Source organism: Oncorhynchus clarkii, chromosome 6 (assembly GCF_045791955.1).
Source record: "Oncorhynchus clarkii lewisi isolate Uvic-CL-2024 chromosome 6, UVic_Ocla_1.0, whole genome shotgun sequence".
NCBI classification, from domain to species: Eukaryota; Metazoa; Chordata; class Actinopteri; order Salmoniformes; family Salmonidae; genus Oncorhynchus; species Oncorhynchus clarkii.
The window spans coordinates 31,977,084-32,003,450 of NC_092152.1; the positions used below are offsets into that span (position 1 = coordinate 31,977,084).

A 26,367-nucleotide genomic window follows, 5' to 3' on the forward strand; every position below is an offset into this window, starting at 1 on the left:
TTTTGAAGCTCACTGTAGATGCAGATCTATCACGAAATGGTTGGTTTATGTCAATGGAATACTGGAAGATGTAGGATTCCATCATACAGACATCATGACCTTAATGGGTCTGTAGTACTGGACTGAGACCCTGCCAACCTGATCATATTGTTGACCATGTGGTTATTGATCCATGGATGGGATCCCAGCAGTAGAGGTGAACCATTATTTTCACCCTAGCTCTTCAAGGGTAGTCACATAGGGGCCGATTCAGACTTAGGGAAGGAATGCCTTTTACACATTTTGATTTATGCACTTCAGTATTTGGTATTCAGACTTACCTCATGCACAGTTTGTGGTTGTAGCTCTCTTGCATGCACTGAATAAATATAATTCAATACCAGAAAACACACCCACTGGGTGGCCAATCAACTTGATCAGTTAAATATTTTATTCTGTTAATTTATCTAAAGCAGTCCCTTTAATTTGTACCTGTTTAATTTCAATTTGATTGGCACAACAGAATAACCTATGGAGAATGCTTTCAGAATGGAGATCAATGAAAGATAGCCATTCAAATGTATGGATATTTATCTCCTTTTCAGAAACCATGCTTAGTTTTCAAAACACTGATATTTCACAATGTATGTTTAGGGAAGTTTTCACCAGCCCTGAGCTACTTCAGTCAATACTAGTGGCTAATATTTAACATGACAGAAATAGTAGGAAACAGAGAAAGTTGGTGCATATAATTAAAACATTTGAGAGTGCCCAAAGGTTAAATTTGGTGTGACTGTCATTGTGCAATGCTTTACATCGTCATCACATGCTCTAGGTTGCAGTACCCATTTGGTTACGTCTCCAAGTTTAATCACTGCAAGGTAAAAGGCCATACAATTAAAAAAAATAATGCACAAGGGCACAGCATTTTATTCTTCACTGTGGGAAAGGGGTGGAAATGCTTGTCATGTTGATATGCTTTTTGCATATTAAACATTCTAGTTTTGAATATTGAGAATGTGTCATGCGTGATTTAGTTATTTCCTGCTATTCGTTGATTACAGTAGCGCATCCCCAGATTGAATTGATCACCTTAATAAACAAAACATTTTTTGCATACTCAAACAACCTACTATTTAGGGCGCAAGTATGGGTATTTGGACATGACCAGTATGTTTTTCCACTTAGAACAGACAGGTTCACTTGACCTTATTCATGGTTTTCTGGTGTGGGCATTAAGTCAAGGTCAGAATAAGGAATATCTTTTGACTCTATTTCTGTGATCTCCACCCCAAACGAATACCTGGCTGGCACATGCGTTTCCCCATGCTTAAGTTCAATGTCAGTATACAGTGGGGAGAAAAGTGTATTTTAGTGCGAGTGACTCAGGTCTGAATTCCCCCTACAATCAAGGAAGGTTGGAATGAAGTGTTGGGGAGTTGACAATTTACATTTTCCAGTAGCTAAACTATCCTAGTAGCCTACTTAAAATAGACAGTTGTGCAGATATGGGTGTAGTACTCACCTAAATAAAGTACAAGCATGCATGAGTCAACTAACTATTGCATAAAACAAGGAGAAACTGGCAGCCATTTCAGATTTTGACATTCAACATGGCTGTCAAGTAGTAACCAACAACACACACAGCTAAATCTAGGTCCTAAATGAACAAGCAAAAGGATTCAAACGGAATATTCTGGAAATAAGGTAAAAACCTGTTCCATTAGCAAAAACCTATTGGGTATTCTTTACTGGTGTATAAACCGTCAACTAACTAGCAGTTAGCAGGCGACTAACGTTGCTAATTAAACAAACTTACCATGGGGATAATAGAGCAAAGTCGAACTGCATGTCCAAAACAAAGAACCGTTTACTTTTGGCTAATAGAGTTAAACTTTAGAGCTAGCCTAGGCTGAATTTGAGAAGACAGAGATACTTAGGGAAATTAGTAATTAACGGCTTTCATCACTAGCGTGTGCTGGGCTTCATTACGCATATTACAATAATAATAAACAAAACTTTAACAGGCAAAATGCTCACATTAAAACATATTGATTACATGACGTCAGTCTTTGAATATCGTTATTATATTAGCTTATTTCTTGAATCGAGACGTTCTACTTCCTGATCATTTACGTGGCATGAGGATTGACAAATTACAGTAATGTGAATAAATGACGTGCTTCTATTGGTGTTCAGATGAACGGCAGAGGCGGGCGTACCTTTCGGACCTTCCTCTCCTCTGTGCGCAGTACTGTGAGGGAGGGGAGAAAGGATGAGGTTTTCGCGGCCTGTAGAGTTGGTTTCAGAAATGTAACGTAGTTATCGCTTCGACGGATGTTTTACACGGACCTAAAGTCAATTTGAAGCTGCTGGCGCTCTAAACGGTTTGCATATTGGATAAATATACATGCTAATGTGCTCTTTACAAGTGTTTACTAACTAACTAGCTAGCTAACGTACATAGGGAGGGTAGCTACCAGAAATGGTGGGTGTGAGAGCCAATATAGGTTGCTAGTTAACTTGGTCAGTAGACTAACCATTTGTTAAAGCGTGACTGGACAATATCCTCGTCTCTTTACTCATCCATACTCGATAATAAAAATAACGTTAAGATTTAGCCTAGATGAGTCTTATGGAATGATCCAGATTAACAGGCCTCCCACGTGAGTGTTCTCTTCTCGGCGGGCCAGTTTGAAAGTGGAGTGTTACCTGGCGCGTGGTCTATAGAGAGAAATTAGTAATGGCATCTTTTTCTAGGCAATAGCTCCGCCTTGGTTCGTTGGACAAAGCCTATGGGAAAATGAATGAGTTTTTGTACGGTTTTTTGATAAACGCCCAAAATAAGGTCTGTGGCAAACGAAGGCTTAGGAGATATTTTACGTTTTGTTCTATGAGATCTTAATCAACTAACAATTTATATATATTTTTGTAAACATTTTTGTGAATTTTGAAGAAGCACTTATGTAATCAGAAAAAGCACAAATGTTTCATCATTCATAAAGGTCATGTTAACTGAATTATATTATCTCATAGAACAAACCGTATACGATCTAAGCCTGTAACGTCAGACCTTATTTTGGGCGTTTATCCCAAAACTCGGTTCTTTCCCCATTCATTTTCCCCATAGGAATGGCTGAACGAACTCGTTTCTGTTTTTTAGGACTACAAGCTGGCAAGCTCTAAACAGGACAGGAGCAGAGAGAGTGGGGGCTTGTTTGTGTGATAGACTGTGATCGCAATACCACCTCTTTGCCTCTAGAAAAAGCACTCAAATCCAGTCATGAATTTACAGGGGTTGCCAACCACCACAGGACTTATTTCCAAGTTTGAACAGGCATACTTTTCAACCGGACTTATTCCCTCTGATCAAATCAAACTTTATTTGTCACATGCACTGAGTACAAGTGTAGACCTTAACGTGAAATGCTTACTTACAAAGCCCTTAACCAACAGTGCAGTTCAAGAAGAGTTAAGTAAATATTTACCAAAAAACTAAAGTAAAAAAGTAACACAATAACATAACAATAACGAGGCTATATACAGGGGGTACCGGTACGAAGTTAGTACAGGGGGTACAGGTTAGTTGAGGTAATTTGTACATGTAGGTAGGGGTGAAGTGACTATGCATAGATAATAAACAGCGAGTAGTAGCAGCAGTGTACAAAACATATGGTGGGGGGGGTTTCAATGTAATAGTCTGGTGGCCATTTGATTAATGATGAAGTATCTGTACTTCAGATGAGGTATCAGATATCTAGAGGCTTTTCCTCCGGTGGTATTTGTTCTAGGAAATCCCATTGTAATGGAATTACGCTGACACTCAGATTAACTTTAAGATGTATAGTATACCAAACACAAACCAGTTATTGTGCATAGGGTTGTATGGTTCTTTGAAATCAATGTTTTTTTGTTTGTCATACATTTAAAAGTGAAAAAAATTATCCTCGTAATTCCGTTACTGGGGAATTGCCCATTGATCTTTATGAAAGCTCATTATATTCCAGGCTGTGGTTATTTCACACATTCATAATATCCTTGACACTATGCATACATTTGACCAGTGGAGCTGACTGCTGCTGTGATTCTGTAGGTGCATGAAGCTCTTGAAAAGCCACACTGGACTGAGAGGAAGTCAGAAAGAAGACCAGGAAGTAGCTTTTAACGAGTGGCGATGGCCTATTCTAACTACAGCACCCTGAACAGGGCTCAGCTCACCTTTGAGTATCTGCACACCAACTCGTAAGTACCGTCTGTGGTAAATATATACAGTGGGGCAAAAAAAGTATTTAGTCAGCCACCAATTGTGCAAGTTCTCCCACTTAAAAAGATGAGAGGCCTATAATTTTCATCATAGGTACACTTCAACTATGACAGACAAAATGAGGGGGAAAATCACATTGTAGGATTTTTTAATGAATTTATTTGCAAATTATGGTGGAAAATAAGTATTTGGTTACCTACAAACAAGCAAGATTTCTGGCTCTCACAGATCTGTAACTTCTTCTTTAAGAGGCTCCTCTGTCCTCCACTCGTTACCTGTATTAATGGCACCTGTTTGAACTTGTTATCAGTATAAAAGACACCCGTCCACAACCTCAAACAGTCACACTCCAAACTCCACTATGGCCAAGACCAAAGAGCTGTCAAATTACACCAGAAACACAATTGTAGACCTGCATCAGGCTGGGAAGACTGAATCTGCAATAGGTAAGCAGCTTGGTTTGAATAAATCAACTGTGGGAGCAATTATTAGGAAATGGAAGACATACAAGACCACTGATGATCTCCATCGATCTGGGACTCCACGCAAGATCTCACCCCGTGGTGTCAAAATGATCACAAGAACGGTGAGCAAAAATCCCAGAACCACACGGGGGGGACCTAGTGAATGACCTGCAGAGAGCTGGGACCAAAGTAACAAAGCCTACCATCAGTAACACACTACGCCGCCAGGGACTCAAATCCTGCAGTGCCAGACGTGTCCCCCTGCTTAAGCCAGTACATGTCCAGGCCCGTCTGAAGTTTGCTGGATGATCCAGAAGAAGATTGGGAGAATGTCATATGGTCAGATGAAACCAAAATATAACTTTTTGGTAAAAACTCAACTCGTCGTGTTTGGAGGACAAAGAATGCTGAGTTGCATCCAAAGAACACCATACCTACTGTGAAGCATAGGGGTGGAAACATCATGCTTTGGGGCTGTTTTTCTGCAAAGGGACCAGGACGACTGATCCGTGTAAAGGAAAGAATGAATGGGGCCATGTATCGTGAGATTTTGAGTGAAAACCTCCTTCTATCAGCAAGGGCATTGAAGATGAAACGTGGCTGGATCTTTCAGCGTGACAATGATCCCAAACACACCGCCCGGGCAACGAAGGAGTGGCTTCGTAAGAAGCATTTCAAGGTCCTGGAGTGGCCTAGCCAGTCTCCAGATCTCAACCCCATAGAAAATCTTTGTAGGGAGTTGAAAGTCCGTGTTGCCCAGCAACAGCCCCAAAACATCACTGCTCTAGAGGAGATCTGCATGGAGGAATGGGCCAAAATACCAGCAACAGTGTGTGAAAACCTCGTGAAGACTTGCAGAAATCGTTTGACCTCTGTCATTGCCAACAAAGGGTATATAACAAAGTATTGAGATAAACTTTTGTTATTGACCAAATACTTATTTTCCACCATAATTTGCAAATAAATTCATTAAAAATCCTACAATGTGATTTTCTGGATTTTTTTTTCTCATTTTGTCTGTCATAGTTGAAGTGTACCTATGATGAGAATTACAGGCCTCATCTTTTTAAGTGGGAGAACTTGCACAATTGGTGGCTGACTAAATACTTTTTTGCCCCACTGTGTATATATATATATATATATATATATATATATATATCTCTCACAACTACACACATCACATGGAGGTCACAAATTACAAAAGACACATGAAAGTATTACTCAAGTTTTTCCAATGTGGACATTGTAAAGAGGAGAGGAATGTTATTGTGGCTAAGTGAGAGAGTGATTTACAGACTGGCCACACTATAGAGCAGGCCATTGCATTCCTTGGACGCTGACAGTCAACAACATGAGGGACTAAAATTGTGCCTTTTAAAAATCTCACAAGATGGTTGAATAGACTACATAAAAAGGAACGGTTATGCTAAAATGCCTTTTTACTGCAAAATATATTGCTGCATTGTACGGTTGAAAGACCTTCATGAGCAAAACGCGGTGTAGTAAAAATTTGAAAATGGCTGCTAATGATGCCCACATAACCAAGTCATTGATGGATCCAGCTGATACATGACAGCTGTCCAGGGTGTCTGAACTTTTGCTATCTCCCTGAAAACACTATATAAACAACTACTGTTTGACCGCGAAGGGCTCAGAGAAGGCCAGTGGCATAAGTCGTTTATGGATAGGAGCAATGCACTTTGGACTAAGGCCAAGAGGAGAGAGACTAACACCATCAAATAGCACACCATAAATAGCTGATGCAACTTGTAGATCAATGCTCTCCCCTTAAGACGTAAAGATATTTCACCTGGGTGCTTCAACACATAAAGCCCTGTTTACATAAAATGGGCATTAATTAATAATATTGGATATGAGTCTAAGCACAGCCCGACTATGTAGGACTCATGAAATCACCAGAGACCAACTGCGTGATGCTTGATGATGATGCAGCCAACGTGAGAATTGTAACACCTTTGCGCACACACACACATACTGTACTTCTTCATGCGGGGTGCTGTTGAACTCTGGCCACATGTAAATAACGCCACGTTTATGGGTTGCCAGAGCAAGGAATACTATCCCCACAGGGGCATTTTTATGTCTCACGTTTGGAGAGGATAGAGATCATAACGGGTAAAACAAGATATTCTAAAAATAAGGTTAAAACTATTAGCTTCCTAAGCCTCTTATACCTGATGCCTGAGGTTAATACTTAATGCACGCCACCCTCTCCTGTGGTATTTCCTTTCAAACAACAAACGGAAAGGATAATGTGTTGCCTTTACTGAGATGAATGAATGAATGAATGAATGAATGGAACAGCTAAAGAGGAAAAGGGATACAAACTGCATTCAAACCTGGATCGACCATGTTGGCCCACAGTGCCAAGGCCTTGGCATTCTTTCTGGGAGCTAGCATGCGTGTTCAGGTCTCAAGCAAGGTTACTTAGTTCACCAGAACACCTCTGTTACACATTGCCTGGTGACACATACTGAATTATTTCGCTGCTCTATGTTTGCTATATACTTCAGTCTGACACTGCCATCATTGAAGTTGTTTTTGGTCATCTCAAAATGGGGGGTGTTGTACAAAACAAAGTCATCGGCGATTGGATCATTTCAAACCAGTCAGAGTATCAAAGTCAATGACACGTTTTCAAAATGCCGCCTTACCCCTGGCTCTGGCCTAACCCATACATTTTCAAATAAATTCATAAAACATTTTTCTAATTTTGTCTGTCATAGTTGAAGTGTACCTATGATGAAAATTACAGGCATCTCTCCTCTTTTTAAGTGGGAGAACTTGCACAATTGGTGGCTGACTAAATACTTTTTTTGCCCCACTGTATTCAACTAGCTAGGGCTGGTTGACTCCAGTATCACATGGTGTCCCACCTAAAATCTACACCAGGTTCCATTCTGCCCCATTACCCCAGCTGTCAACTTTCACCAATGGGTCGGCCACACCCCACAACTCCCATTGTTACCCAACCCTGGCCTGATGATTGCACAGGGCCCAACCCCCACCCACATTGAACGCACTGATGTTTACACTGACTTGAAATTGTGCTCGCTGGCACACACACTCCTTACCTCAGCAAAGTGTTTTAGAAATGTAACTTGTTTTAAGGACCAGAACTGTAGGTTGATTGGTTGGATGTTTGTTTCCAGAACGACACATGAGTTCCTGTTTGGAGCTCTGGCTGAGCTGGTGGACAACTCCAGGTACCAACAATGCACTTCTCTCTGTTCTTACTCACAATTCTTTGTTCTTCTATCTCTACCCATCCAAAATGTTTGTATCTATGTCGGATATCGTGCATAAGTGTTAGTAAATCACAATTGCAGCAAAACTATACTGAACTGATTCAGGATTAAACCAGTGGGAAATGTATGTGTTAGTATTCTCTGTATTCTGAAATAAAAGGTAAAATCATTCTAATTGGAACCACATCTAACCACACTGGTTTATCTGCCTTCTGATTGGTCTGTCACCTGTCAATCATCTCCTACAGGGATGCAAATGCCACCCGGATTGACATCTACACAGGTACACACACACACATCAATATTGCTTCACATACACCAGTACATAGATTTGTGTCTATGTGGAAACATTTACATTGCTCACCTCTCACCCCCCTGACACTACTATACAGATCACGCTGCCTATCAATAATCTAGAATACCTACAGTGCCAATGGTTACCGGACTACTGATTTATAATTATAAGCTACACCCAGAATTTGACTAGTTATGTTTTTAGAAAGGTTAGTTTCAGCTATTGAAAAAGCCATCTATTTCAGTAGTAGTTCTGTGTGTTATGCTTTCTTTCCCCCTCTTGTATCTAACCTGTGTGTGGCTTTCTATCTCATCCACCTCCTGTTGTAACATGTGTCTAACCTCTCTTCCCCTCGTGGCCAAAAGAGAAGAGACCAGATTTGCGTGGAGGCTACATGCTATGTTTCTTAGACGACGGCACAGGAATGGACCCCAGTGAGTTCCATTCAAATGAAATGACTAAAGTAGACAGTAATTAAGTTGATCCACAAGTCTATATATGAGCTATAAGAAATTCCATATATGATGGTTATATTTCCCTCCTATCTCTCAGACGAGGCGACCCATGTGATCCAATTTGGGAAGTCCACTAAGCGTACACCAGATTCTACTCACATCGGCCAGTATGGAAATGGTCTCAAATCGTAAGACTCTTTAATCCCCTCACACATAATATATAGCCCTTTGCAGACACTTTCATACATACATTTAGTTCATACATTTATAGTGGTTGTATGTAGTCCTCGCCGTAATCGAACATGCAACCTTAGGGTTGCTAGCGCCACGCTCTCACCAAGTGAGCTGCATCGTTTGTGTGTGTGTTTCTCTCTAGGGGCTCCATGCGTATTGGGAAAGACTTTGTTCTGTTCACTAAGAAGGACAACACTCTGTCCTGCCTGTTCCTGTCTAGAACGTTCCACGAGGAGGAGGGGCTTGACGAGGTAAGGGATCAGGGGTCAGCTGCAGCAGGCACTCTCCCATCCAGCAGATACACTGATGATATGTCCGGTAGCTTAAAACATTGTGTTTTATTTTGTGGCTGTCGTGTTATACTCTGATTTACTGAAAGAGCCTTTATTGACTATGTCCACCTATTTGAAACAACACATAACATCACCTCTTGAGAAGTGTGTCAGTATGTATTTTAAGGTTGTCTGTTTGTCTCCTCTTGTCAGGTGATCGTACCCCTGCCCACCTGGGACCTACTGACCAGACAGCCAATCACAGGCGACCCTGAGAAGTTCGCCATAGAGACGGAGCTCATCTACAAATACTCTCCTTTTAAAAACGAACAGCAGCTGATGGAACAGTTTAACAAGATGGAGGGCAGCAGCGGTGAGACGCGTGTGTGTGCGTGTGTGTGTGTGTGTGTGTGTGTGTGTGTGTGTGTGTGTGTGTGTGTAGAGAGGTGATAATCTGAACTGTGTGTGTAGGTACTCTGGTGATCATCTATAACCTGAAGCTGATGGACACCAGAGAACCAGAGCTGGATGTAGAGACAGACCACCAGGATATCCTGATGGCTGGGACTCCTTCAGAGGGAGTGTAAGTATGGGGTCTGTGTGTGGTTAAGGACGTTTAAAAACAAGAAAAAAAAGAAAAAAAAACATATATATATATATATATAATCTGTGTCGTGTGACTTGAAGAATACCTAGGACTGTGTGTTTATGTTGATGATATCACTTCCCCTCATACAGGAAGCCAGAACGTCGGTCGTTCCGAGCATACGCAGCTGTCCTCTACATCGACCCCAGGATGAGGATCTTCATACAGGGACACAAAGTCAGGACCAAGAGACTGTCCTGCTGCCTCTACAAACCCAGGTTTATTTATATATATATATATACACACACACACTACTGCATCCAGAGACTCTCCTGTCTAGAGAAATCACTGAGACTAAAATACTAAGTCCTGTTTGTGTCCATTCAGCTAAGTCTGTGTCTGTCTCTCAGGGTATATAAATACACATCGACTCGATTCAAAACCCGTGCTGAGCAGGAAGTAAAAAAGGCTGATCACCTCGCTAAGATAGGTGAGTTGCCCACACACACACACAGATCACCTGGCCAAGATGGATAAGACACACACACGCACAGAACCAGTTCTGCCTTTAGAACCCGCTCCCCTCTCTGTGTGTATGTTCCAGCGGATGAGAAGGCTCGTGAGGCGGAGAGCAAAAGTCTGTCTCTGGAGGCCAAACTGGGAGACGACCTGTCCAAAGAGTCACGGGTAAGAACCAACACACACAGCAAGATTAGCAATATATTGACCCAATGGCCTGACTCCTCTCCTCCCTTATTCAAATCCTCTTCTCTCTGCTCCAGGTCATGTTGCGTAAGGCTCAGGAGGGGGCCATGATGCTTCGACGGGAGGCGGAAGTGAAAAAGATGATTCAGGAGTCCAAACAGAAGTCAGTCAAAATAAAAATGTTAACTTTACAAACAAACGAAAGTCAAACCAAACAATAAAACATTAACACTGCTCCCTCTCCTTCCCCCAGAGCATTGAAGGAGCCTAAGGAACTGAGTTTTATCTTCGGGGTGAACATTGAGCAGAGAGACCTGGATGGGATGTTTGTGTATAACTGCTCTCGCCTCATTAAGATGTACGAGAAGACTGGACCTCAGCTGGAGGGAGGAATGTGAGTAACACACATACACTCCCTTCGATTGTCCTCTTATTGGCTAGTCAGTGACCAGTGAGACGACCAGAAATGCTTTCTAATGAAGTGTGTGTGTGTGCAGGGCGTGTGGAGGTGTTGTGGGGGTAGTAGATGTTCCATACCTGGTTCTGGAGCCCACTCACAACAAGCAGGACTTTGCGGACGCTAAAGAATACAGACACCTTCTGAGAGCCATGGGAGATCACCTAGCCCAGTACTGGAAGGACAGCAACATAGGTAACACACACAACGTCTATATAAACATGATAGTGGAATTTAACCCTTATTTTACCAGGTCAGTTGACTGAGAACACTTTCTCATTTACAGCAACGACCTGGAGAATCGTTACAGGGGGGAGGAGGGGGTAGCTAACGAGAGAGTGCACAAACAGACACAGAGAGCATTGGTTCCTGAGTTCTGCGAAAATATAGAATTACAGTTGGATAAATGTAGATAAACTTGAATTGTTTCACAAGGATTTATACACGACACTAACCTCAACATCAAAACCTTCATTCCAAATCACAATTCCATACCTAAAACCTTGATTTTGGACAAATTTACCCGAATGGACTATTGCTACCAAGGATTATCAAGAACAAAACTTCTAACAAACCAAAACCTGCAGAAGAAACACAGCGGAACATGGAAATATCATCTAACACAAAACTGAGTGAGTAATGTTCAATCAAAAATGAAAAGACAATCATCTCTAGGTAATTTTGTTTTTTAAAGCTTATTATAAACTGAGTGGTTCCAGCCCTGAATGCTGATTGGCTAACTGCCGTGGTATATCAGACCGTATACCACGGGTATGACACATTTATTTTTCCTGCTCTAATTATGTTGGTAACCAGTTTATAATAGCAATAAGGCACCTCGGGTTTGTGTCCAGGCACTCTGCGATGCGCCGTGCCTAAGAACAGCCCGTAGCTGTGGTATATTGTCCATATACCACACCCCCCGTGCCTTATTGCTTAATTATAAACTGGGTAATTTGAACCCTGAATGCTGATTGGCTGACAGACCATATACCACAGGTATGACAAATCACTTGTTTTTCTTGCTCTAATTACGTTGGTAACCAGGCACTCCACTTTGCGTCATGCTTAAGAACAGCCCTTAGCCGTGGTATATTGGCCAGATACCACACCCCTTCGGGCTTTATTGTTTAAATAAATAAGGCTACTAAGCTACCAAGCTGCTAGGAAAGAAACTGACTAAAATTAGCACTGAAGTGTGAAGTAAGGTGTGAAAACTCTTGAGCCTAACAATGACAGGAGAGTTTCACAGCCTCCCTCCCCACCCAAATGCAGAGGCCTTTGAAGCCCTTTCGATCTGTGCAGAGGTAACTAAAATACAGAACCCCCTGGATTCATCTCTATTTTTAACTGTGATGCAGCCAGAACACTTCAATTGTAAATGACCTCAATAAGAAACAATATTGTTGATTTGATCACATCAGAAGATACCCTCAGAATCCGCAAAATACAACAGCCACAGGACAACTTGTTTGGAGGTCGTAAAGGATCATTTGCCGAAACTGAAAATATATAGCCAGCTAACAACCTCCTTTTCCACGTGGAAAAGATGGTGGACAGAGACATGCTAGATTTTCTACAAGGAGTCTATCTCCCAAAAAAAGCTTCTCCCACGTAGGTGTGATACCTACTCTCGTTGCCTGCTGCACTGCTGCTTGGATTCCACCTGGTGATCTGTTCACCGTCCGCCCTGGCCTGTCTCCTCCTGTCTGGTACAGATACCTCTGCCTCTCTTCCGAGCTTTCGTTCGCCTCCAGCACACACACACTGTTGGGGCAAGAGTATTTTTTTAGACCAGAGGAAAGAGTGCCTCCTACTCGCCCTCCAACACCACTGCCAGTAGCATCTGGTCTCCCATCCAGGGACTGACCAGGACCAACCCTGCTTAGCTTTACAAGCAAGCCAGCAGTGGTATGCAGGGTGGTAAATGACTCCAAACACCCAGAAAAGGCTACTCTCCTCAATGTTATCCTTACAAATAATCCTGATGGTGTTCAGTCTGGTGTTTTCTGTAATGACCTTAGTGATCACTGTTGTACAACCTGTGTTCATAATGGCTGCTCAGTGAAACGACCTGTCCTGATTTGTCAGACGCTTGCTAAAAAACGTTAATGAGCAAGATTTCCTTCATGACCTGTCCTCTATAAATTGGTGTAGAATCAACTTAATACCCTCTGACGAAGTCTCTTGGACCTTCCCTTTTTGATATTTTCAGTGGTATCGTTAACAAATACGTACTCATAAAGAAAATAAGAATTTAAAACAGGTTCGGCCCCTGATTCGACCGTGATGTGGCAGAGTTACTCCAGCTCAAGAATTACATTTGGCAAATCGCTCGGCACGCGCAAACTCATGCTGACTGGCTCTCGTTCAGGCAAATTAGAAATAAGTGCACTCCGGCTATCCGGAAGGCCAAAGTTAGTTACTTTAAGGAGCATTTCTCTCTCTGTGGGTCTAACCCCAAGAAGTTCTGGAAAACGGTTAAAGTCCTGGAGAATAAATCCTCCTCCTCACAGCTGCCCATGTCCTTTAAAGTTGATGATGTGGTTGTTACTGACAAGAAGAACATGGCTGAGCCCTTTAATCACCACATTATTAAGTTAGGATTCCTATTTGACTCTTACATGCCTCCTTGCCCATTCAAGATTTCCTCATCTCCCACCCCTTCTAATGTGACTATCCCCGATGCTCCTCCCTCTTTCTCCCCTGCCCTGCTACAAAATTTCTCCCTTCAGGCAGTCACAGTCCGAGGTGCTATAGGAGCTCCTTAAATTTGACCCCTAAAAAACAGCTGGGTCAGATGGTTTAGAGTAGACCCTTTTTTAAGGTTGCTGCCCCTATATTTGCCAAGCCCATCTCTGACCTTTTTAACCTGTCTCTCCTCCGGGGGAGGTTCCCATTGCTTGGAAGGCAGCCACGGTGCGTCCTTTATTTAAAGGGGGAGATCAAGCTGATCCTAACTGTTATAGGCCCATTTCTATTTTGCCCTGCTTATCAAAAGTGTTTTGCAAAACTTGTCAATAATCAACTGACTGGCTTTGTTGATGTCTACAGTATTCTCTCGGGTATGCAATCTGGTTTCTGCTCAGGTTATGGATGTGTCACTGCAACCTTAAAGGTCCTAAATGATGTCACAATTTCCCTTGATTCTAAGCAATGTTGTGCTGCTATTTTTATTGACTTGGCTAAAGCTTTTGATACGGTAGACCATTCAATTTTTGTGGGCCAGCTAAGGATTATTGGTGTCTCGGAGGGCTCTTTGGCCTGGTTTGCTAACTACCTCTCTCAAAGAGTACAGTGTATAAAGTCAGAACATCTGCTGTCTCAGCCACTGCCTGTCACCAAGGGAGTACCCCAAGGCTCAATCCTAGGCCCCACATTCTGATCAATTTACATCAACAACATGGCTCAAGTAGTAGGAAGCTCTCATCTATTTATATGCAGATGATACACTCTTATACTCAGCTGGCCCGTCCCCAGATTTGGTGTTAAACAGTCTAAAACAAAGCTTTCTTAATGTCCAACAAGCTTTCTCTGCCCTTTACCTTTTGTTTTGGAGGTGTTCCGAACAAGGTTATGTGGACTGGTAAGAAGAATGCCCCTCTCCCCACCGGTGTGATTACTACCTCCTGAGGGTTTAGAGCTTGAGGTATTCACCTCATACAAGTACTTGGGAGTATGACTAGACGGTACACTGCCCTTCTTTAAGCACATATCAAAGCTGCAGGCTAAGGTTGCATCTAGGCTTGGCTTCATCTATTGTAATTGCTCGTCTTTCACCCCAGCTGCCAAACTAACCCTGATTCAGATGACCGTCCTACCCATGCTAGATTATGTAGATGTAATTTATAGATCGGCAGGTAAGGGTGCTCTCGAGCGGCTAGATGTTCTTTACCATTTGGCCATCAGTTTTGCCTACCAATGCTCCTTATAGCACACATCACTGCACTCTGTAAACTGGTCATCTCTGTATACACGTCGCTTATTTATAAAAACCCTCTTAGGCCTCACTCCCCCTCATCCTCCATATACAACACCTGTTCTGCCAGGCACATTCTGTTAAAGGTCCCCAAAGCGCACACATCCCTGGGTCGCTCCTCTTTTCAGTTCGCTGCAGCTAGCGACTAGAAGGAGCTGCAAAAAACACTTAACTGGACCTTTTTATCTCCATCTCTTCATTCAAAGACTCAATCATGGACACTCTTACTGGCAGTTGTGGCTGCTTCGCGTGATGTATTGTTGTCTCTACCATCTTGTCCTTTGTGCTGTTGTCTGTGCCCAATAATGTTTGTATCATGTTTTATGCTGCTGCCGCCATGTTTTGCTCCCATGCTGTTGTTGTTGTCTTAGGTCTCTCTTTATGTGGTGTTATGGTGTCTCTTGTCGTGATGTGTATTTTGTCCTATATTTTCATTATTTTATTTTATTCCCGTCCCCAGCAGGAGGCCTTTTGGTAGGCCGTCATTGTAAATAAGATTTTGTTCTTAACTGACTTACCTAGTTAAATAAAAAATAAATAAATATAGCTTCAGGGTTACATTAAATTAGTAATTCTAGCGTTAAAGTTGACACTCTCCACTTTTTTACAGTATACAACTAACATTGTAAGCTAAAGCATTGAAAGAATATCAAAAACTTCTTAAAGGAATACAGCTAATTCCCTACCCAAGTGTACGCTACAATATACCCCTTGCCCTGTCTACCATGTCCCGCCCCCTTGCCCTGTCTACCATGCCCCGCTCCCTCGCCCTGTCTGCCATGCCTCGCCATGCCCCGCCCCCTCGCCCTGTCTGCCATGCCCCTCGCCCTGTCTGCCATGCCCCTCGCTCTGTCTGCCATGCCCCTCGCTCTGTCTGCCACGCCCCTCGCTCTGTCTGCCACGCCCCTCGCCCTCGCTCTGTCTACCATGCCCCTCGCTCTGTCTACCATGCCCCTCGCCCTCGCTCTGTCTACCATGCCCCTCCCCCCTGCCCTCGCTCTGTCTAGGGTGCAACATGAGGGGGACAACAATGAATGCAGGCAGGTTGTTTATGTTTAGTAGGCTAAATATACATATCAACAGTAGCAAAATAATGTAACTATTAAATCTGTGTATAGCTCTAGTTAGACACACTACTGTTAATGTGCATAGTTATACGTGGTTGTATAGTTACTGCAACAGCCTTAGTCCATATGTCTAGCATGTTTCTGCTTTTTCCACTTTTAGCTCAGAAGGGCATAGTGAAGTTCTGGGATGAGTTTGGGTACCTGTCGGCCAGCTGGTCCTCACTCCCCTCGGCTGAGCAGAGATACAAGAGACGCCGCGCCATGGAGATACCCCTCACCATACAGTGTGGTGAGTTGTACACATACAGAGACACTTTAAAGTGTGTCAAGTCACACACACACACACACATAAATAAATAAATAAATAGACAAGCTCAGAGTTGTCTTTCTCTCCCTCTCTCTCTGTAGATAAATGTCTGAAGTGGAGGACTCTGCCATTCCAGATGGATGCGGTGGATAAACGTTATCCGGACAGCTGGGTGTGTCTGATGAACCCTGACAGCACTCAGGACAGGTAAACACACACACACACACACCTGCAGGAACACCACATACAGTATATCTCAAATGTTGTGTGTGTGTGTGTGTTGTAGGTGTGATGCAGCGGAGCAGAAACAGAACCTTCCATGTGGAGTTCTGAAGAAGGACAGACAGACAGCGGAAGACAAACAGAAAGAACTGACAGAGAAGATCAGACAGCAGCAGGAGAAACTAGAGGCTCTGCAGAAAACCAGCACCATCAAATCAGCAGCAGATGTGAAGAAGTTGCCTCTGGATGTCAGCATGAGACCCATGAATGACAGTTCTTCCCAGGTACACGCACACACAGTCACAAATACTCCCCATCTACAGGTAAACAACACACACTACATGTATACAGACATACTTACCCTCTACTAGTTTTACACAATAACACATACTGTCTCCTGATATCTGAATATAATGTTTCATGTTCTCTCTGTCTCCTAGGCAACCAGGTCTTCAGAGCGTGTTTCACGCCCTCGCTCCCCCCCTCTCCCCACCCTCCTCAAGAACGCCCCCAGCCAGCCGCCAGCCCCCAACCGCAAACTCACCAATTCCCCTCGACCGACCACCCGGCCTGCTGCCCCAGCCTCCAGAGTCGACCAATCTAGAGCCAGAGCTGCAGCGAAGCCATCACCCCCTCCAGCTAAGCCCGCCCCCAAAACCCCAGCCAAAATCCCCACCAAACCCACCCCTCCAAGCCGCAGCTCACGGGTGAGTATGTTTGTGTGTTGTCCTTTATCAAATATATTATGGTTATGTTAAAAGGATAGTGTGAGACTTTGGCAATTAAGCCATTTATCTACTTACCCAGAGTCTGATGAGGTAGACTTCGTCATTGCACTATTGAAAACAGGTTTTTAGAAATGTTTGCAAATGTTATCATTTGCTCACAAAACTACCTCTAACTTCCTTCATACTGGATGCAGAGACATAAAAATGGTATCCATGAGTTAATTGCCAAATACCAAAATAATTTTATGGTCCAGTATCAGTAATATCTATGGTGTTTCTACAGATTCAAGCCAAATCGTCTCCTGCCAAAGCAACCACACCTGCTAGCAGCCAGCGCAAGAGAGTGATGGAGGAGGAGAGTGAGGAGGAGGAGGAAGAAGAAGAAGAAGAAGAGGAGGAGGACAGCGAGGAGGAGAAGGAGCCTCAGCCCAAGAAATCCAAGATGGCAGCTGCAGTGGGGAATCGTGGGAAAACTGTTGAGAAAGCTCCACTCAAGCGGGGAAAAGTGACAGAGGTACACTCTCTCACACATACATTTTCACTGCTCAGACTATCAATCTGTCAATCTATAGAATATATGTATACAATGTATCAGACAGACACAGGAAAGCACTGCATGTGTAAGAGGAGAGGGAACGGAAAGATAAAGGGGAAGGGATGTTTGGAAGAAGAGGACATATGGATGTTTCCTGAAGATGAGTGAGGACAGAGAGGTGATGTTAGGTACGGAGATGGGGAAAGCTCTTTTGGAGGAAGAACAAAGAGTCTGACACATGTAGCAGACCAGTTTACCCATAGTTCAGAGGTTGACCCATAGTTCAGAGGTCATGTGATGTCATCGACCCCACAGGTCCCCACCCCCCCACTCAGCACCAAACCCCCGCCGCCTGAGAAGAGGAGTGCTACCATACCAACACGGCTGCCCCCTGCAACACCACCACCAGCCAAACCCATCCCCGCCCCGCCTAAGCCCTCGGGTGGGGCTAGAGCCAAGGTACCCACTAGCCACAGCGCAAGAGGCTACACCTTCTCCACTCATAATGTTATCTGTCCTATCCCTCTCTCCTAACTCTAATCATAATATAATAGATCCTCCCCTTCTCTCATAATTTTACTCTGAATGGAATGGGTCCTGTCTGTCTCCTAACTCTTCTCTTAAGGGTGTTTTCGCATATAGTCCTCTTTAAAATAACTGATCTCAGTCTTCGTTAAAGTGAACTTTGGGGTTAAGATAAACAAAAAAAACTCTTATCTTGCCTTTGAATAAGGACTCGACTCTTTTGCCACTTCACTTATTTTTCCTCTCTACATTCACATTGCTATGATTAGAGAGGAACCAAGATCTTTTTCCAACATTCACTCAATGCACTGTGGGTTTTTTACGAAGTGCAGGACAAGCCATTCCATCAGAATGTGTTATATTACAGCTAGATATATCTATTTAAATTTTGGAAGCTAATAGATTGCATTTAGTTAAGAGACGTCATTGTAATCTGAAGATATTATTAACATTGATGTATTATTGGTAACAGAATAAATGGCAGAAGAATAACTGCAGATTAAATAATGCTAATGTAGGCTACTGTCCCTTTAAGAGCTAGAATTGATTTTGCGCCCCAAATTGGGATTCTCACCAAATATTGTCACTATTCAAATCCCAGAATTGAATAAACAGCTTTCGAAGCTCTCGACCTATAGATCACATATTGCAAGCCAAATAATCTGAACTAATATTTGAGTTTGTGTGCATCCATGGCAATCTAATCAATATCCAAAAAGTGCATGTTTTTTCAATGTACCTGCACATCAATGTGAGGGTTTATGGCAGGGGAAACTGTGTTGCAGTAGTCTAGTGTGAGGTGTGGGAATACTGACAAGCAAACCTGGGAACCTTTTGTGTTGGGTCCTATCTGTCTCTTAACTATTCTATATATAGTTGCTTATATTCTGCTCTCCTGCTCTCTTTTCTCAATAACACATCACTCTTGTATTTCTTCACACACAGTTACTACTAGACTATTTGATCTGTGTGTTTTCTGTGTGTAATGTTTTTAGGTGACAGGCAGCGCAGAGGACGAGCACCCAGAGAATGAACCGAAGAATGCTCAGAAAGGTGATTTTTATTACGTTCTTGATGATAGTTGATTTGCTGAGAAGATTTCCTATTAGCAATGACATAGACAGGACAAAGCTTCACAATTCCTCTGTGTTGTCTCCTGTAGATAAGGGTATGTTGGTGGAGGTACGTGTGAATAAGGAATGGTTCACAGGCAAAGTGGTTGCTGTGGAAACCAGCAAGCAGAGCGTTCGCTGGAAGGTGAAGTTTGACTACGTCCCCAGATCCACCCCCAAGGACCGATGGTAGGCTCACCAACTCACCGTCTTTGTGCTTTGTTGTCTTACGTTTATGTGTGTGTTGGGCTGGGAATTGCTAGGGACCTCACAATACGATATTATCACAATACTTAGGTGCCGATACAATATGTATTGTGATTTAATACTGCTATTTTATTACATTGCGAACTATGTCTGCTGCAGAGAGACAAGAGGGGGCATGAGAAAACAAGTTTTGATCAGTCAATTAAATAAGTGCTGAAAACCTGTTGGCTCACAATTTTTTTTAAAGATAGAGAATAAGTTATAGCTATTCTATTTATTTAAATCGGTACTTGGAGTAAAATATCAATATAGTATTGTCTAAAAAATAATATTGCAATATGGAACTGTATAGATTTCCCCCCCCCACCACCACTATGCTGTACCAGTGGCCAATGATGTGCCAGTTTCTATTTAATTTCCAAATGTTTTGATAAGTTAGTGTTCTGAGGAGTTTTGGGGTGCTGTTATTTTGGTGGTTAAGGGCAGTGAGGAGGTGAGGTTGTCGGTATAATTTATGGTTGTTGTTATTAGGGTTTTCAAAGGCAGTGAGGAGGTGAGGTTGATGCGACCCCCCTCTCCCCTCTCCCAGACCCCTGACACACAGCAAGGGGAGGGGACTGAAAAGGGGCCCGCCCCCATGGAACCTGACACCACCCAACCAGGAACCAGTCGAGAGGTGACTGACAATCTGGTCAACATGATGAGGTAACCATGACTACCCGATACTCTGTCTGTTGCCTTTTTTTCAGAGGGAGAATGGAATGTGGATGTCACAACTCTAATTTTGTGTGTGTTCTCTTTAGGACGCTGCTGCGTTATTTCTTCCCTCCTGATTTCCGGATCCCGAAGGACGATGTCAACAGCATGACCGCAGAAGAGCTAGTGGCCTTCCCTATGGTGAGACTGACCTTTAACTCCTGACCTCTAACTTTAACCCATGTCTTCTAGAGACCTGCCCTGGAGTCTGCTGCAGTCATATCATTGTAAATCATACCATAGCAAAATTGTATGTATGTGTGTGTATATACACTACCGTTCAAAAGTTTGTGGTCACTTAAAAAATATATTTCTATCTTTTTTAAATGCAAAAAAAAATTCCATTAAAATAACATCAAATTGATCAGAAATGTAGACATTGTTAATGTTGTAAATGACTATTGCAGGTGGAAACGGCTGATTTTTAATGGAACATCTACATATGTGTACAGAGGCCCATTATCAGCAACCATCACTCCTTTGTTCCAATGGCAACTAACTAATCCAAGTTTATCATTTTAAAAGGCTAATTGATCATTAGAAAACCATTTTGCAAGTATGTTAGCACAGCTGAAAACTGTTGTGCTGTTTAAAGAAGCAATAAAACTGGTCTTTAGACTAGTTGAGTATCTGGAGCATCTGCATTTGTGGGTTCAAATACAGGCTCAAAATGGCCAGAAACGAATAACTTTCTTCTGAAACGCGTCAGTCTATTCTTGTTCTGAGAAATGAAGGCCGTTTCATGCGAGAAACTGAAGATCTCGTACCACGCTGTGTACTACTTCCTTCACAGAACAGCTCAAACTGGCTCTAACCAGAATACAAAGAGTGGGAGGCCCCGGTGCACAACTGAGCAAGAGGACAAGTACATTAGAGTGTCTAGTTTGAGAAGCAGACGCCTCACAAGTCCTCAACTGACAGCTTCATTAAATAGTACCAACAAAACACCAGTCTCAAAGTCAACAGTGAAGAGGCGACTCTCGGATGCTGGCCTTCTTGGCAGAGTTTCTGTCCAGTGTCTATTCTTTTTCCACTCTTAATCTTTTATTTTTGTTGGCCAGTCTGAGATATGGCCTTTTCCTGCCTAGAAGGCCAGCATACCGGAGTCGCCTCTTCACTATTGGCGTTGAGACTGGTGTTTTGCGGGTACTATTTAATGAAGCTGTCAGTTGAGGACTTGTGAGGCGTCTGTTTCTCAAACTAGGCACTCTAATGTACTTGTCCTCTTGCTCAGTTGTGCACCGGGGCCTCCCCTTCCTCTTTATATTCTGGTTAGAGCCAGTTTGCACTGTTCTTTGAAGGGAGTAGTACACAGCGTTGTATGAGATCTTCAGTTTCTTGGCAATTTCTCGCATGGAATGGCCTTCATTTCTCAGAACAAGAATAGACATGAGTTTCAGAAGAAAGTTCTTTGTTTCTGGCCATTTTGAGCCTGTAATTGAACCCACAAATGCTGATGTTCCAGATACTCAACTAGTCTACAGAAGGGCATTTTTATTGCTTCTTTAATCAGAACAACAGTTTTCAGCTGCGCTAACATAATTGCAAAAGGGTTTTCTAATGCTCAATTAGCCTTTTAAAATTATAAACTTGGATTAGCTAACACAACGTGCCATTGGAACACAGGAGTGATGGTTGCTGATAATGGGCCATAAACAACCTGCCGTTTCCAGCTACAATAGGCATTTACAACATTAACAATGTCTACACTGCATTTCTAATCAATTTTATGTTATTTTAATGGACTGTCTTTTTGCATTAAAAAAAAAAATTTTTTTTAAGTGACTCCAAACTTTTGAACGGTAGTGTATATATCAATCTGATCTATATCTATGCATGTGTCTGCAGAAGGAGTATTTCCAGCAGTATGAGCTGGGTCTCCAGTCTCTGTGTAACTCGTACCAGAGCAGAGCTGACGCCAGAGCCAAAGCTGTGGAGGAAAAGAGTACCAGCGCTGAGACCAAACTCAGGGAGGCAGACGAGAAGCTACAGAAACTACGAACCAACATCGTACAACTGCTGCAGAAAGTACAGGAGGTAAGACGCACCAAAATCGAAGCTTAGCTACGGAGAAGATGCGATAACCCATATGCACTCACACACGGACAAACTGAAAAGGAATGTCGCTCCTTTCCTCCTGCAGGACATTGACATAAACACCGATGACGAACTGGATGCCTACATAGAAGACCTGCTGACCAAGGGGGACTAGTGAGGAGACAGGCTCTCGGAACCCTATCTTGCTCTCAGAACCTTGGTCCGTCTGTACTTCCCAAAGTACTGTAGCTCTTTAGCTCCTCTACAGACGCCCTTTACCCATAACCCTCCCTCCTGCCCGCCCCGCTCTGCAGATGGAGGAGAGGCAGCTGCTGCCTGACCTACTGCTGTTGCCGTTTGGTCCCCAAGTTTGTTTTTATAAAACTGCAGTATGGTTTTCTGTTTCTCTGTCTGTTCTTGTTTATTTAACATTAGCATGCTCTGGTTTTGGATGGTCCATTCTGAGATTAGCACGTAACGGACATCTCTTTTTAGTCCTTTTATATCAACAATCTATTATGTTATTTACAAGCTCTGTTAAGCTACTGTAGGTTACACCAACCAGTCCTGATTGACTGCAGAACTGAACTCTTCTCAATCTGTAGGTGAGGATCAGATTCTGCTCTTGTTGCTATGTTCTGATCATGTGCCGTGTACACGCATACATACGCACGCCAGTCCAAGTACGGCACCAAGCGTCTCCGATCAAAGTTCCTGTGATGTAGATGACAGGCGATTCTGTGATTTCAGAAGAGGGTCTGATGGTAACCTAAACTATGGAACAGTTAAGATTCATATGTATTCTCCATATTGATCTGTGATCAGGTGGAGAGAAATTACATGAATCATAAACCCATAATAGCGTCCTGACCCATAACCCCTTTACCACCAGTCACATTCCGATGCAAATCCAGTCCCGTTGAGTGCCAGATTTGATGTTAGTTGCCATCAGATGGTCAAGCCTTTTCTACCCTGTGTTAAAGCGTTATGTTTAACCCAGTGTTGAAAAAACAAATCAGTGTTGCCTAGCTGCTTTCAACCACCTCTCCCCAGCCTCTCTCTCCCCTCTAGCCTCTCACCCCTCTAGCCTCTCTCTCCCCTCTAGCCTCTCTCTCCCCTCTAGCCTCTCTCTCCCCTCTAGCCTCTCTCTCCCCTCTAGCCTCTCTCTCCCCTCTAGTCTCCCCTCTAGCCTCCCCTCTAGCCTCCCCTCTAGCCTCCCCTCTCTCACACCCTAGCCTCCCCTCTCTCTCACACCCTAGCCTCCCCTCTCTCTCACACCCTAGCCTCCCCTCTCTCTCACACCCTAGCCTCCCCTCTCTCTCACATCCTAGCCTCCCCTCTCTCTCACATCCTAGCCTCCCCTCTCTCTCACACCCTAGCCTCCCCTCTCTCTCACACCCTAGCCTCCCCTCTCTCTCACACCCTAGCCTCCCCTCTCTCTCACACCCTAGCCTCCCCTCTCTCTCACACCCTAGCCTCCCCTCTCTCTCACACCCTAGCCTCCCCTCTCTCTCACACCCTAGCCTCCCCTCTCTCTCATACCCTAGCCTCCCCCCTCTCTCTCTCTCTCTCTCTCACACCCTAGCCTCCCCTCTCTCTCTCTCTCTCTCTCACACCCTAGCCTCCTCAGCGTGTTTGACCATGAATCTTGTTCTAGAGGCAGCTCTGTAGAGTGGTCACTAGCTGGCACAGCCACCAAGTCATAAAATCTGATTTTACTCCTAACCTTAAATTAAAGCCAAAAAGCAAATTTGTTTTCATGAATTTTTACAATCTAGATCATTTTGACTTTGCAGCTGGCCCATCTAGCAGAAATCTTTCAGTTATGCCTCAAGGGCAAGTTTCATGACAGTAAACGTCAACATGCATCCTGTTCTGACAGTGTAGCCATCGGGTTTACCAGCCAGACTATTGAGGGTGTTTGGTCCTCCCAACGCCCTGGAGACTGAAGTACTTACTGGGTTTTATCAGTACGATTATCTGTTACGTCTCCTCAATACAACTATGTCCCTATTGTTTCTTCTTGCCATTGTGACATGATAGTTTAATGTTTTCATTTTGGTCTCAAAGGTGATTGAGTTTATAGTTATCTAAAGTTCTCTGTTCATATTATTCAGTGGTCATGTTTCTTCTAATGGGTATTTTTAACATGTCAAGGAAACGTTTTATTAAATGGTGTATGTTATTGTCTGGTGTGTGTACTCTAATTTTTTGTCTGTCTATATGGAGAAACAAATTGGGTTCCCAGACAACTGCACCGCTGGATTAAGAAATCATAGGCCCTGGGGCTTTTGATTTGTTTCTATTGGTTCTACAAGCATATTAGTATTTTTTCAGCGGTAGGCATTTGCTTTCCAAACTGCCTTTTTCCTGGCCACAATGCAACAAGCTGTAGGCTATATTTGGCAGGCATACTGCCCAAACGGCAGCCTTCCTGACTCTAGGCATACCGGTTACTGACAAATTAAAGGAAACAAGGGATACAAAGTATACCGTTTATTCGGAAGGTATTCAGACCCTTAAGACTTTTTCCACATTGTTACGTTACAGCCTTATTCTAAATATGGATTTTTTTTTTATTCCCCTAATCAATCTACACACTACCCCATAATAACACTTAAAAAACAGGATTTTAGAAATGTTTGTATATGTATTTAAAAAATAAAGTAAAATATCACATTTATATAACTATTCAGACCCTTTACGCAGTACTTTGAAGGACCTTTGGCGGCAATTACAGCAAAGGTTTTTTTTGGTATGATGCTACAAGCTTGGCACACCTGTATTTGGGGAGTTTCTCCAATCATTCTTTGCAGATCCTCTCAAGCTCTGTCAGGTTGGATGGGGAGCGTTGCTGCACAGCTATCCTGAGCGCACTGGAGTAGGTTTTCATGAAGGATCTCTGTACTTTGCTCTGTTCATCTTTCCCTTGATCCTGACTAGTCCCTGCTGCTGAAAATCATCCCCACAGCATGCTGCTACCACCACCATGCTTCACTGCAAAGTTTCCTCCAGATGTGAAGGTTGGCATTCAGGCCAACGAGTTCAATCTTGGTTTCATCAGACCAGATTCCTTTAGGTGACGTATGGCAATTCCAAGCGGCCTGTTATGTGCCTTTTACTGAGAAGTAGCTTCCGTCTAGACTCTACCATAAAGATCTGATTGGTGGAGTGTTCCAGAGATGGTTGTCCCTCTGGAAGGTTATCCCATCTCCACAGAGGAGCTCTGTCAGAGTGACTATCGGGTTCTTTATCACCTACCTGACCAAGGCCCTTCTCCCCCGATTGCTCAGTTTGGCCAGATGGCCAGCTCTAGGAAGAGTCTTGGTGGTTACACACTTCTTCCATTTAAGAATGATGGAGGCCGCTGTGTTCTTGGGGACCTTCAATGCTGTGCCTCGTCACAATCCTGTTTCGGGGCTCTACAGAGAATTCCTTCGACTTCATGGCTTGGTTTATGCACTGTCAGCTGCGGGAACTTTATATGATGTACACAGGTGTGTGCCTTTCCAAATCATGTCCTTCCAATTGAATTTACCACAGGTGGAATCCAATCAAGTTGTAGAAACATCTCAAGGATGATGAATGGAAACAAGATGCACCTGAGCTCAATTTTGAATCTCATAGCAAAGGGTCTGAATTTACTTAAATATAAAAATTGTCATTATTGGGTATTGTGTGTAGATTGATACTTTTTTGATAATCCATTTTAGAATCAGGCTGTAACGTAACAAAATGTGTGGAAAGTCAAGGGGTCTGAATACTTTCCGAATGCACTGTATGTTATGGTGTGGGGTGCATTTTCTTGGCATGTTTAGGTATACTTGTAAAATATATATATAATATAAAATATAAGGTGCATTGATGCTGTGCTTGCAACTCGTAGTGGCGCAACACCCTTTTAAGACAGTT

The 26,367-nt window shown here is 43.1% G+C and overlaps 1 protein-coding gene across 4 annotated transcripts; it reads left to right on the top strand.

Annotated features, from left to right (window-relative positions):
• The first annotated feature begins 1,543 nt into the window (after positions 1-1,543).
• LOC139410984 (ATPase MORC2A-like) lies at positions 1,544-24,640 on the top strand. 4 transcript variants are annotated; one of them, XM_071156739.1, is made up of 27 exons: positions 1,544-1,686; positions 4,073-4,221; positions 7,881-7,934; positions 8,225-8,259; positions 8,637-8,705; positions 8,824-8,914; positions 9,103-9,211; positions 9,446-9,605; positions 9,704-9,815; positions 9,971-10,096; positions 10,229-10,308; positions 10,423-10,505; positions 10,601-10,686; positions 10,777-10,917; positions 11,021-11,175; positions 16,187-16,315; positions 16,435-16,540; positions 16,620-16,839; positions 16,996-17,262; positions 17,567-17,797; positions 18,134-18,277; positions 19,339-19,396; positions 19,506-19,644; positions 20,194-20,367; positions 20,466-20,559; positions 22,267-22,455; positions 22,562-24,640. In XM_071156739.1, exons 2-27 carry the CDS (start codon positions 4,154-4,156, stop codon positions 22,628-22,630), a joined length of 3,189 nt encoding a protein of 1,062 aa, XP_071012840.1. In that variant the 5' UTR covers positions 1,544-1,686; positions 4,073-4,153; the 3' UTR covers positions 22,631-24,640. The 4 variants fall into 4 exon arrangements, with proteins under 4 accessions (XP_071012840.1, XP_071012839.1, XP_071012841.1 ...); XM_071156738.1 differs by lacking the exon at positions 1,544-1,686 and adding an exon at positions 2,226-2,366; XM_071156740.1 differs by lacking the exons at positions 1,544-1,686; positions 18,134-18,277 and adding an exon at positions 2,226-2,366.
• The last annotated feature ends 1,727 nt before the right edge of the window (positions 24,641-26,367 follow it).

What these genes read in the sequence shown, in the direction of transcription:
- LOC139410984 (XM_071156739.1), top strand. Translation starts at nt 4,154, where the DNA reads ATGGCCTATTCTAACTACAGCACCCTGAACAGGGCTCAGCTCACCTTT. An exon ending in CCTGACAGCACTCAGGACAG is followed by an intron (nt 16,541 to 16,619) that starts GTAAACACACAC and finishes TGTGTGTTGTAG; the next exon opens with GTGTGATGCAGCGGAGCAGA. An exon ending in AGCTAGTGGCCTTCCCTATG is followed by an intron (nt 20,560 to 22,266) that starts GTGAGACTGACC and finishes ATGTGTCTGCAG; the next exon opens with AAGGAGTATTTCCAGCAGTA.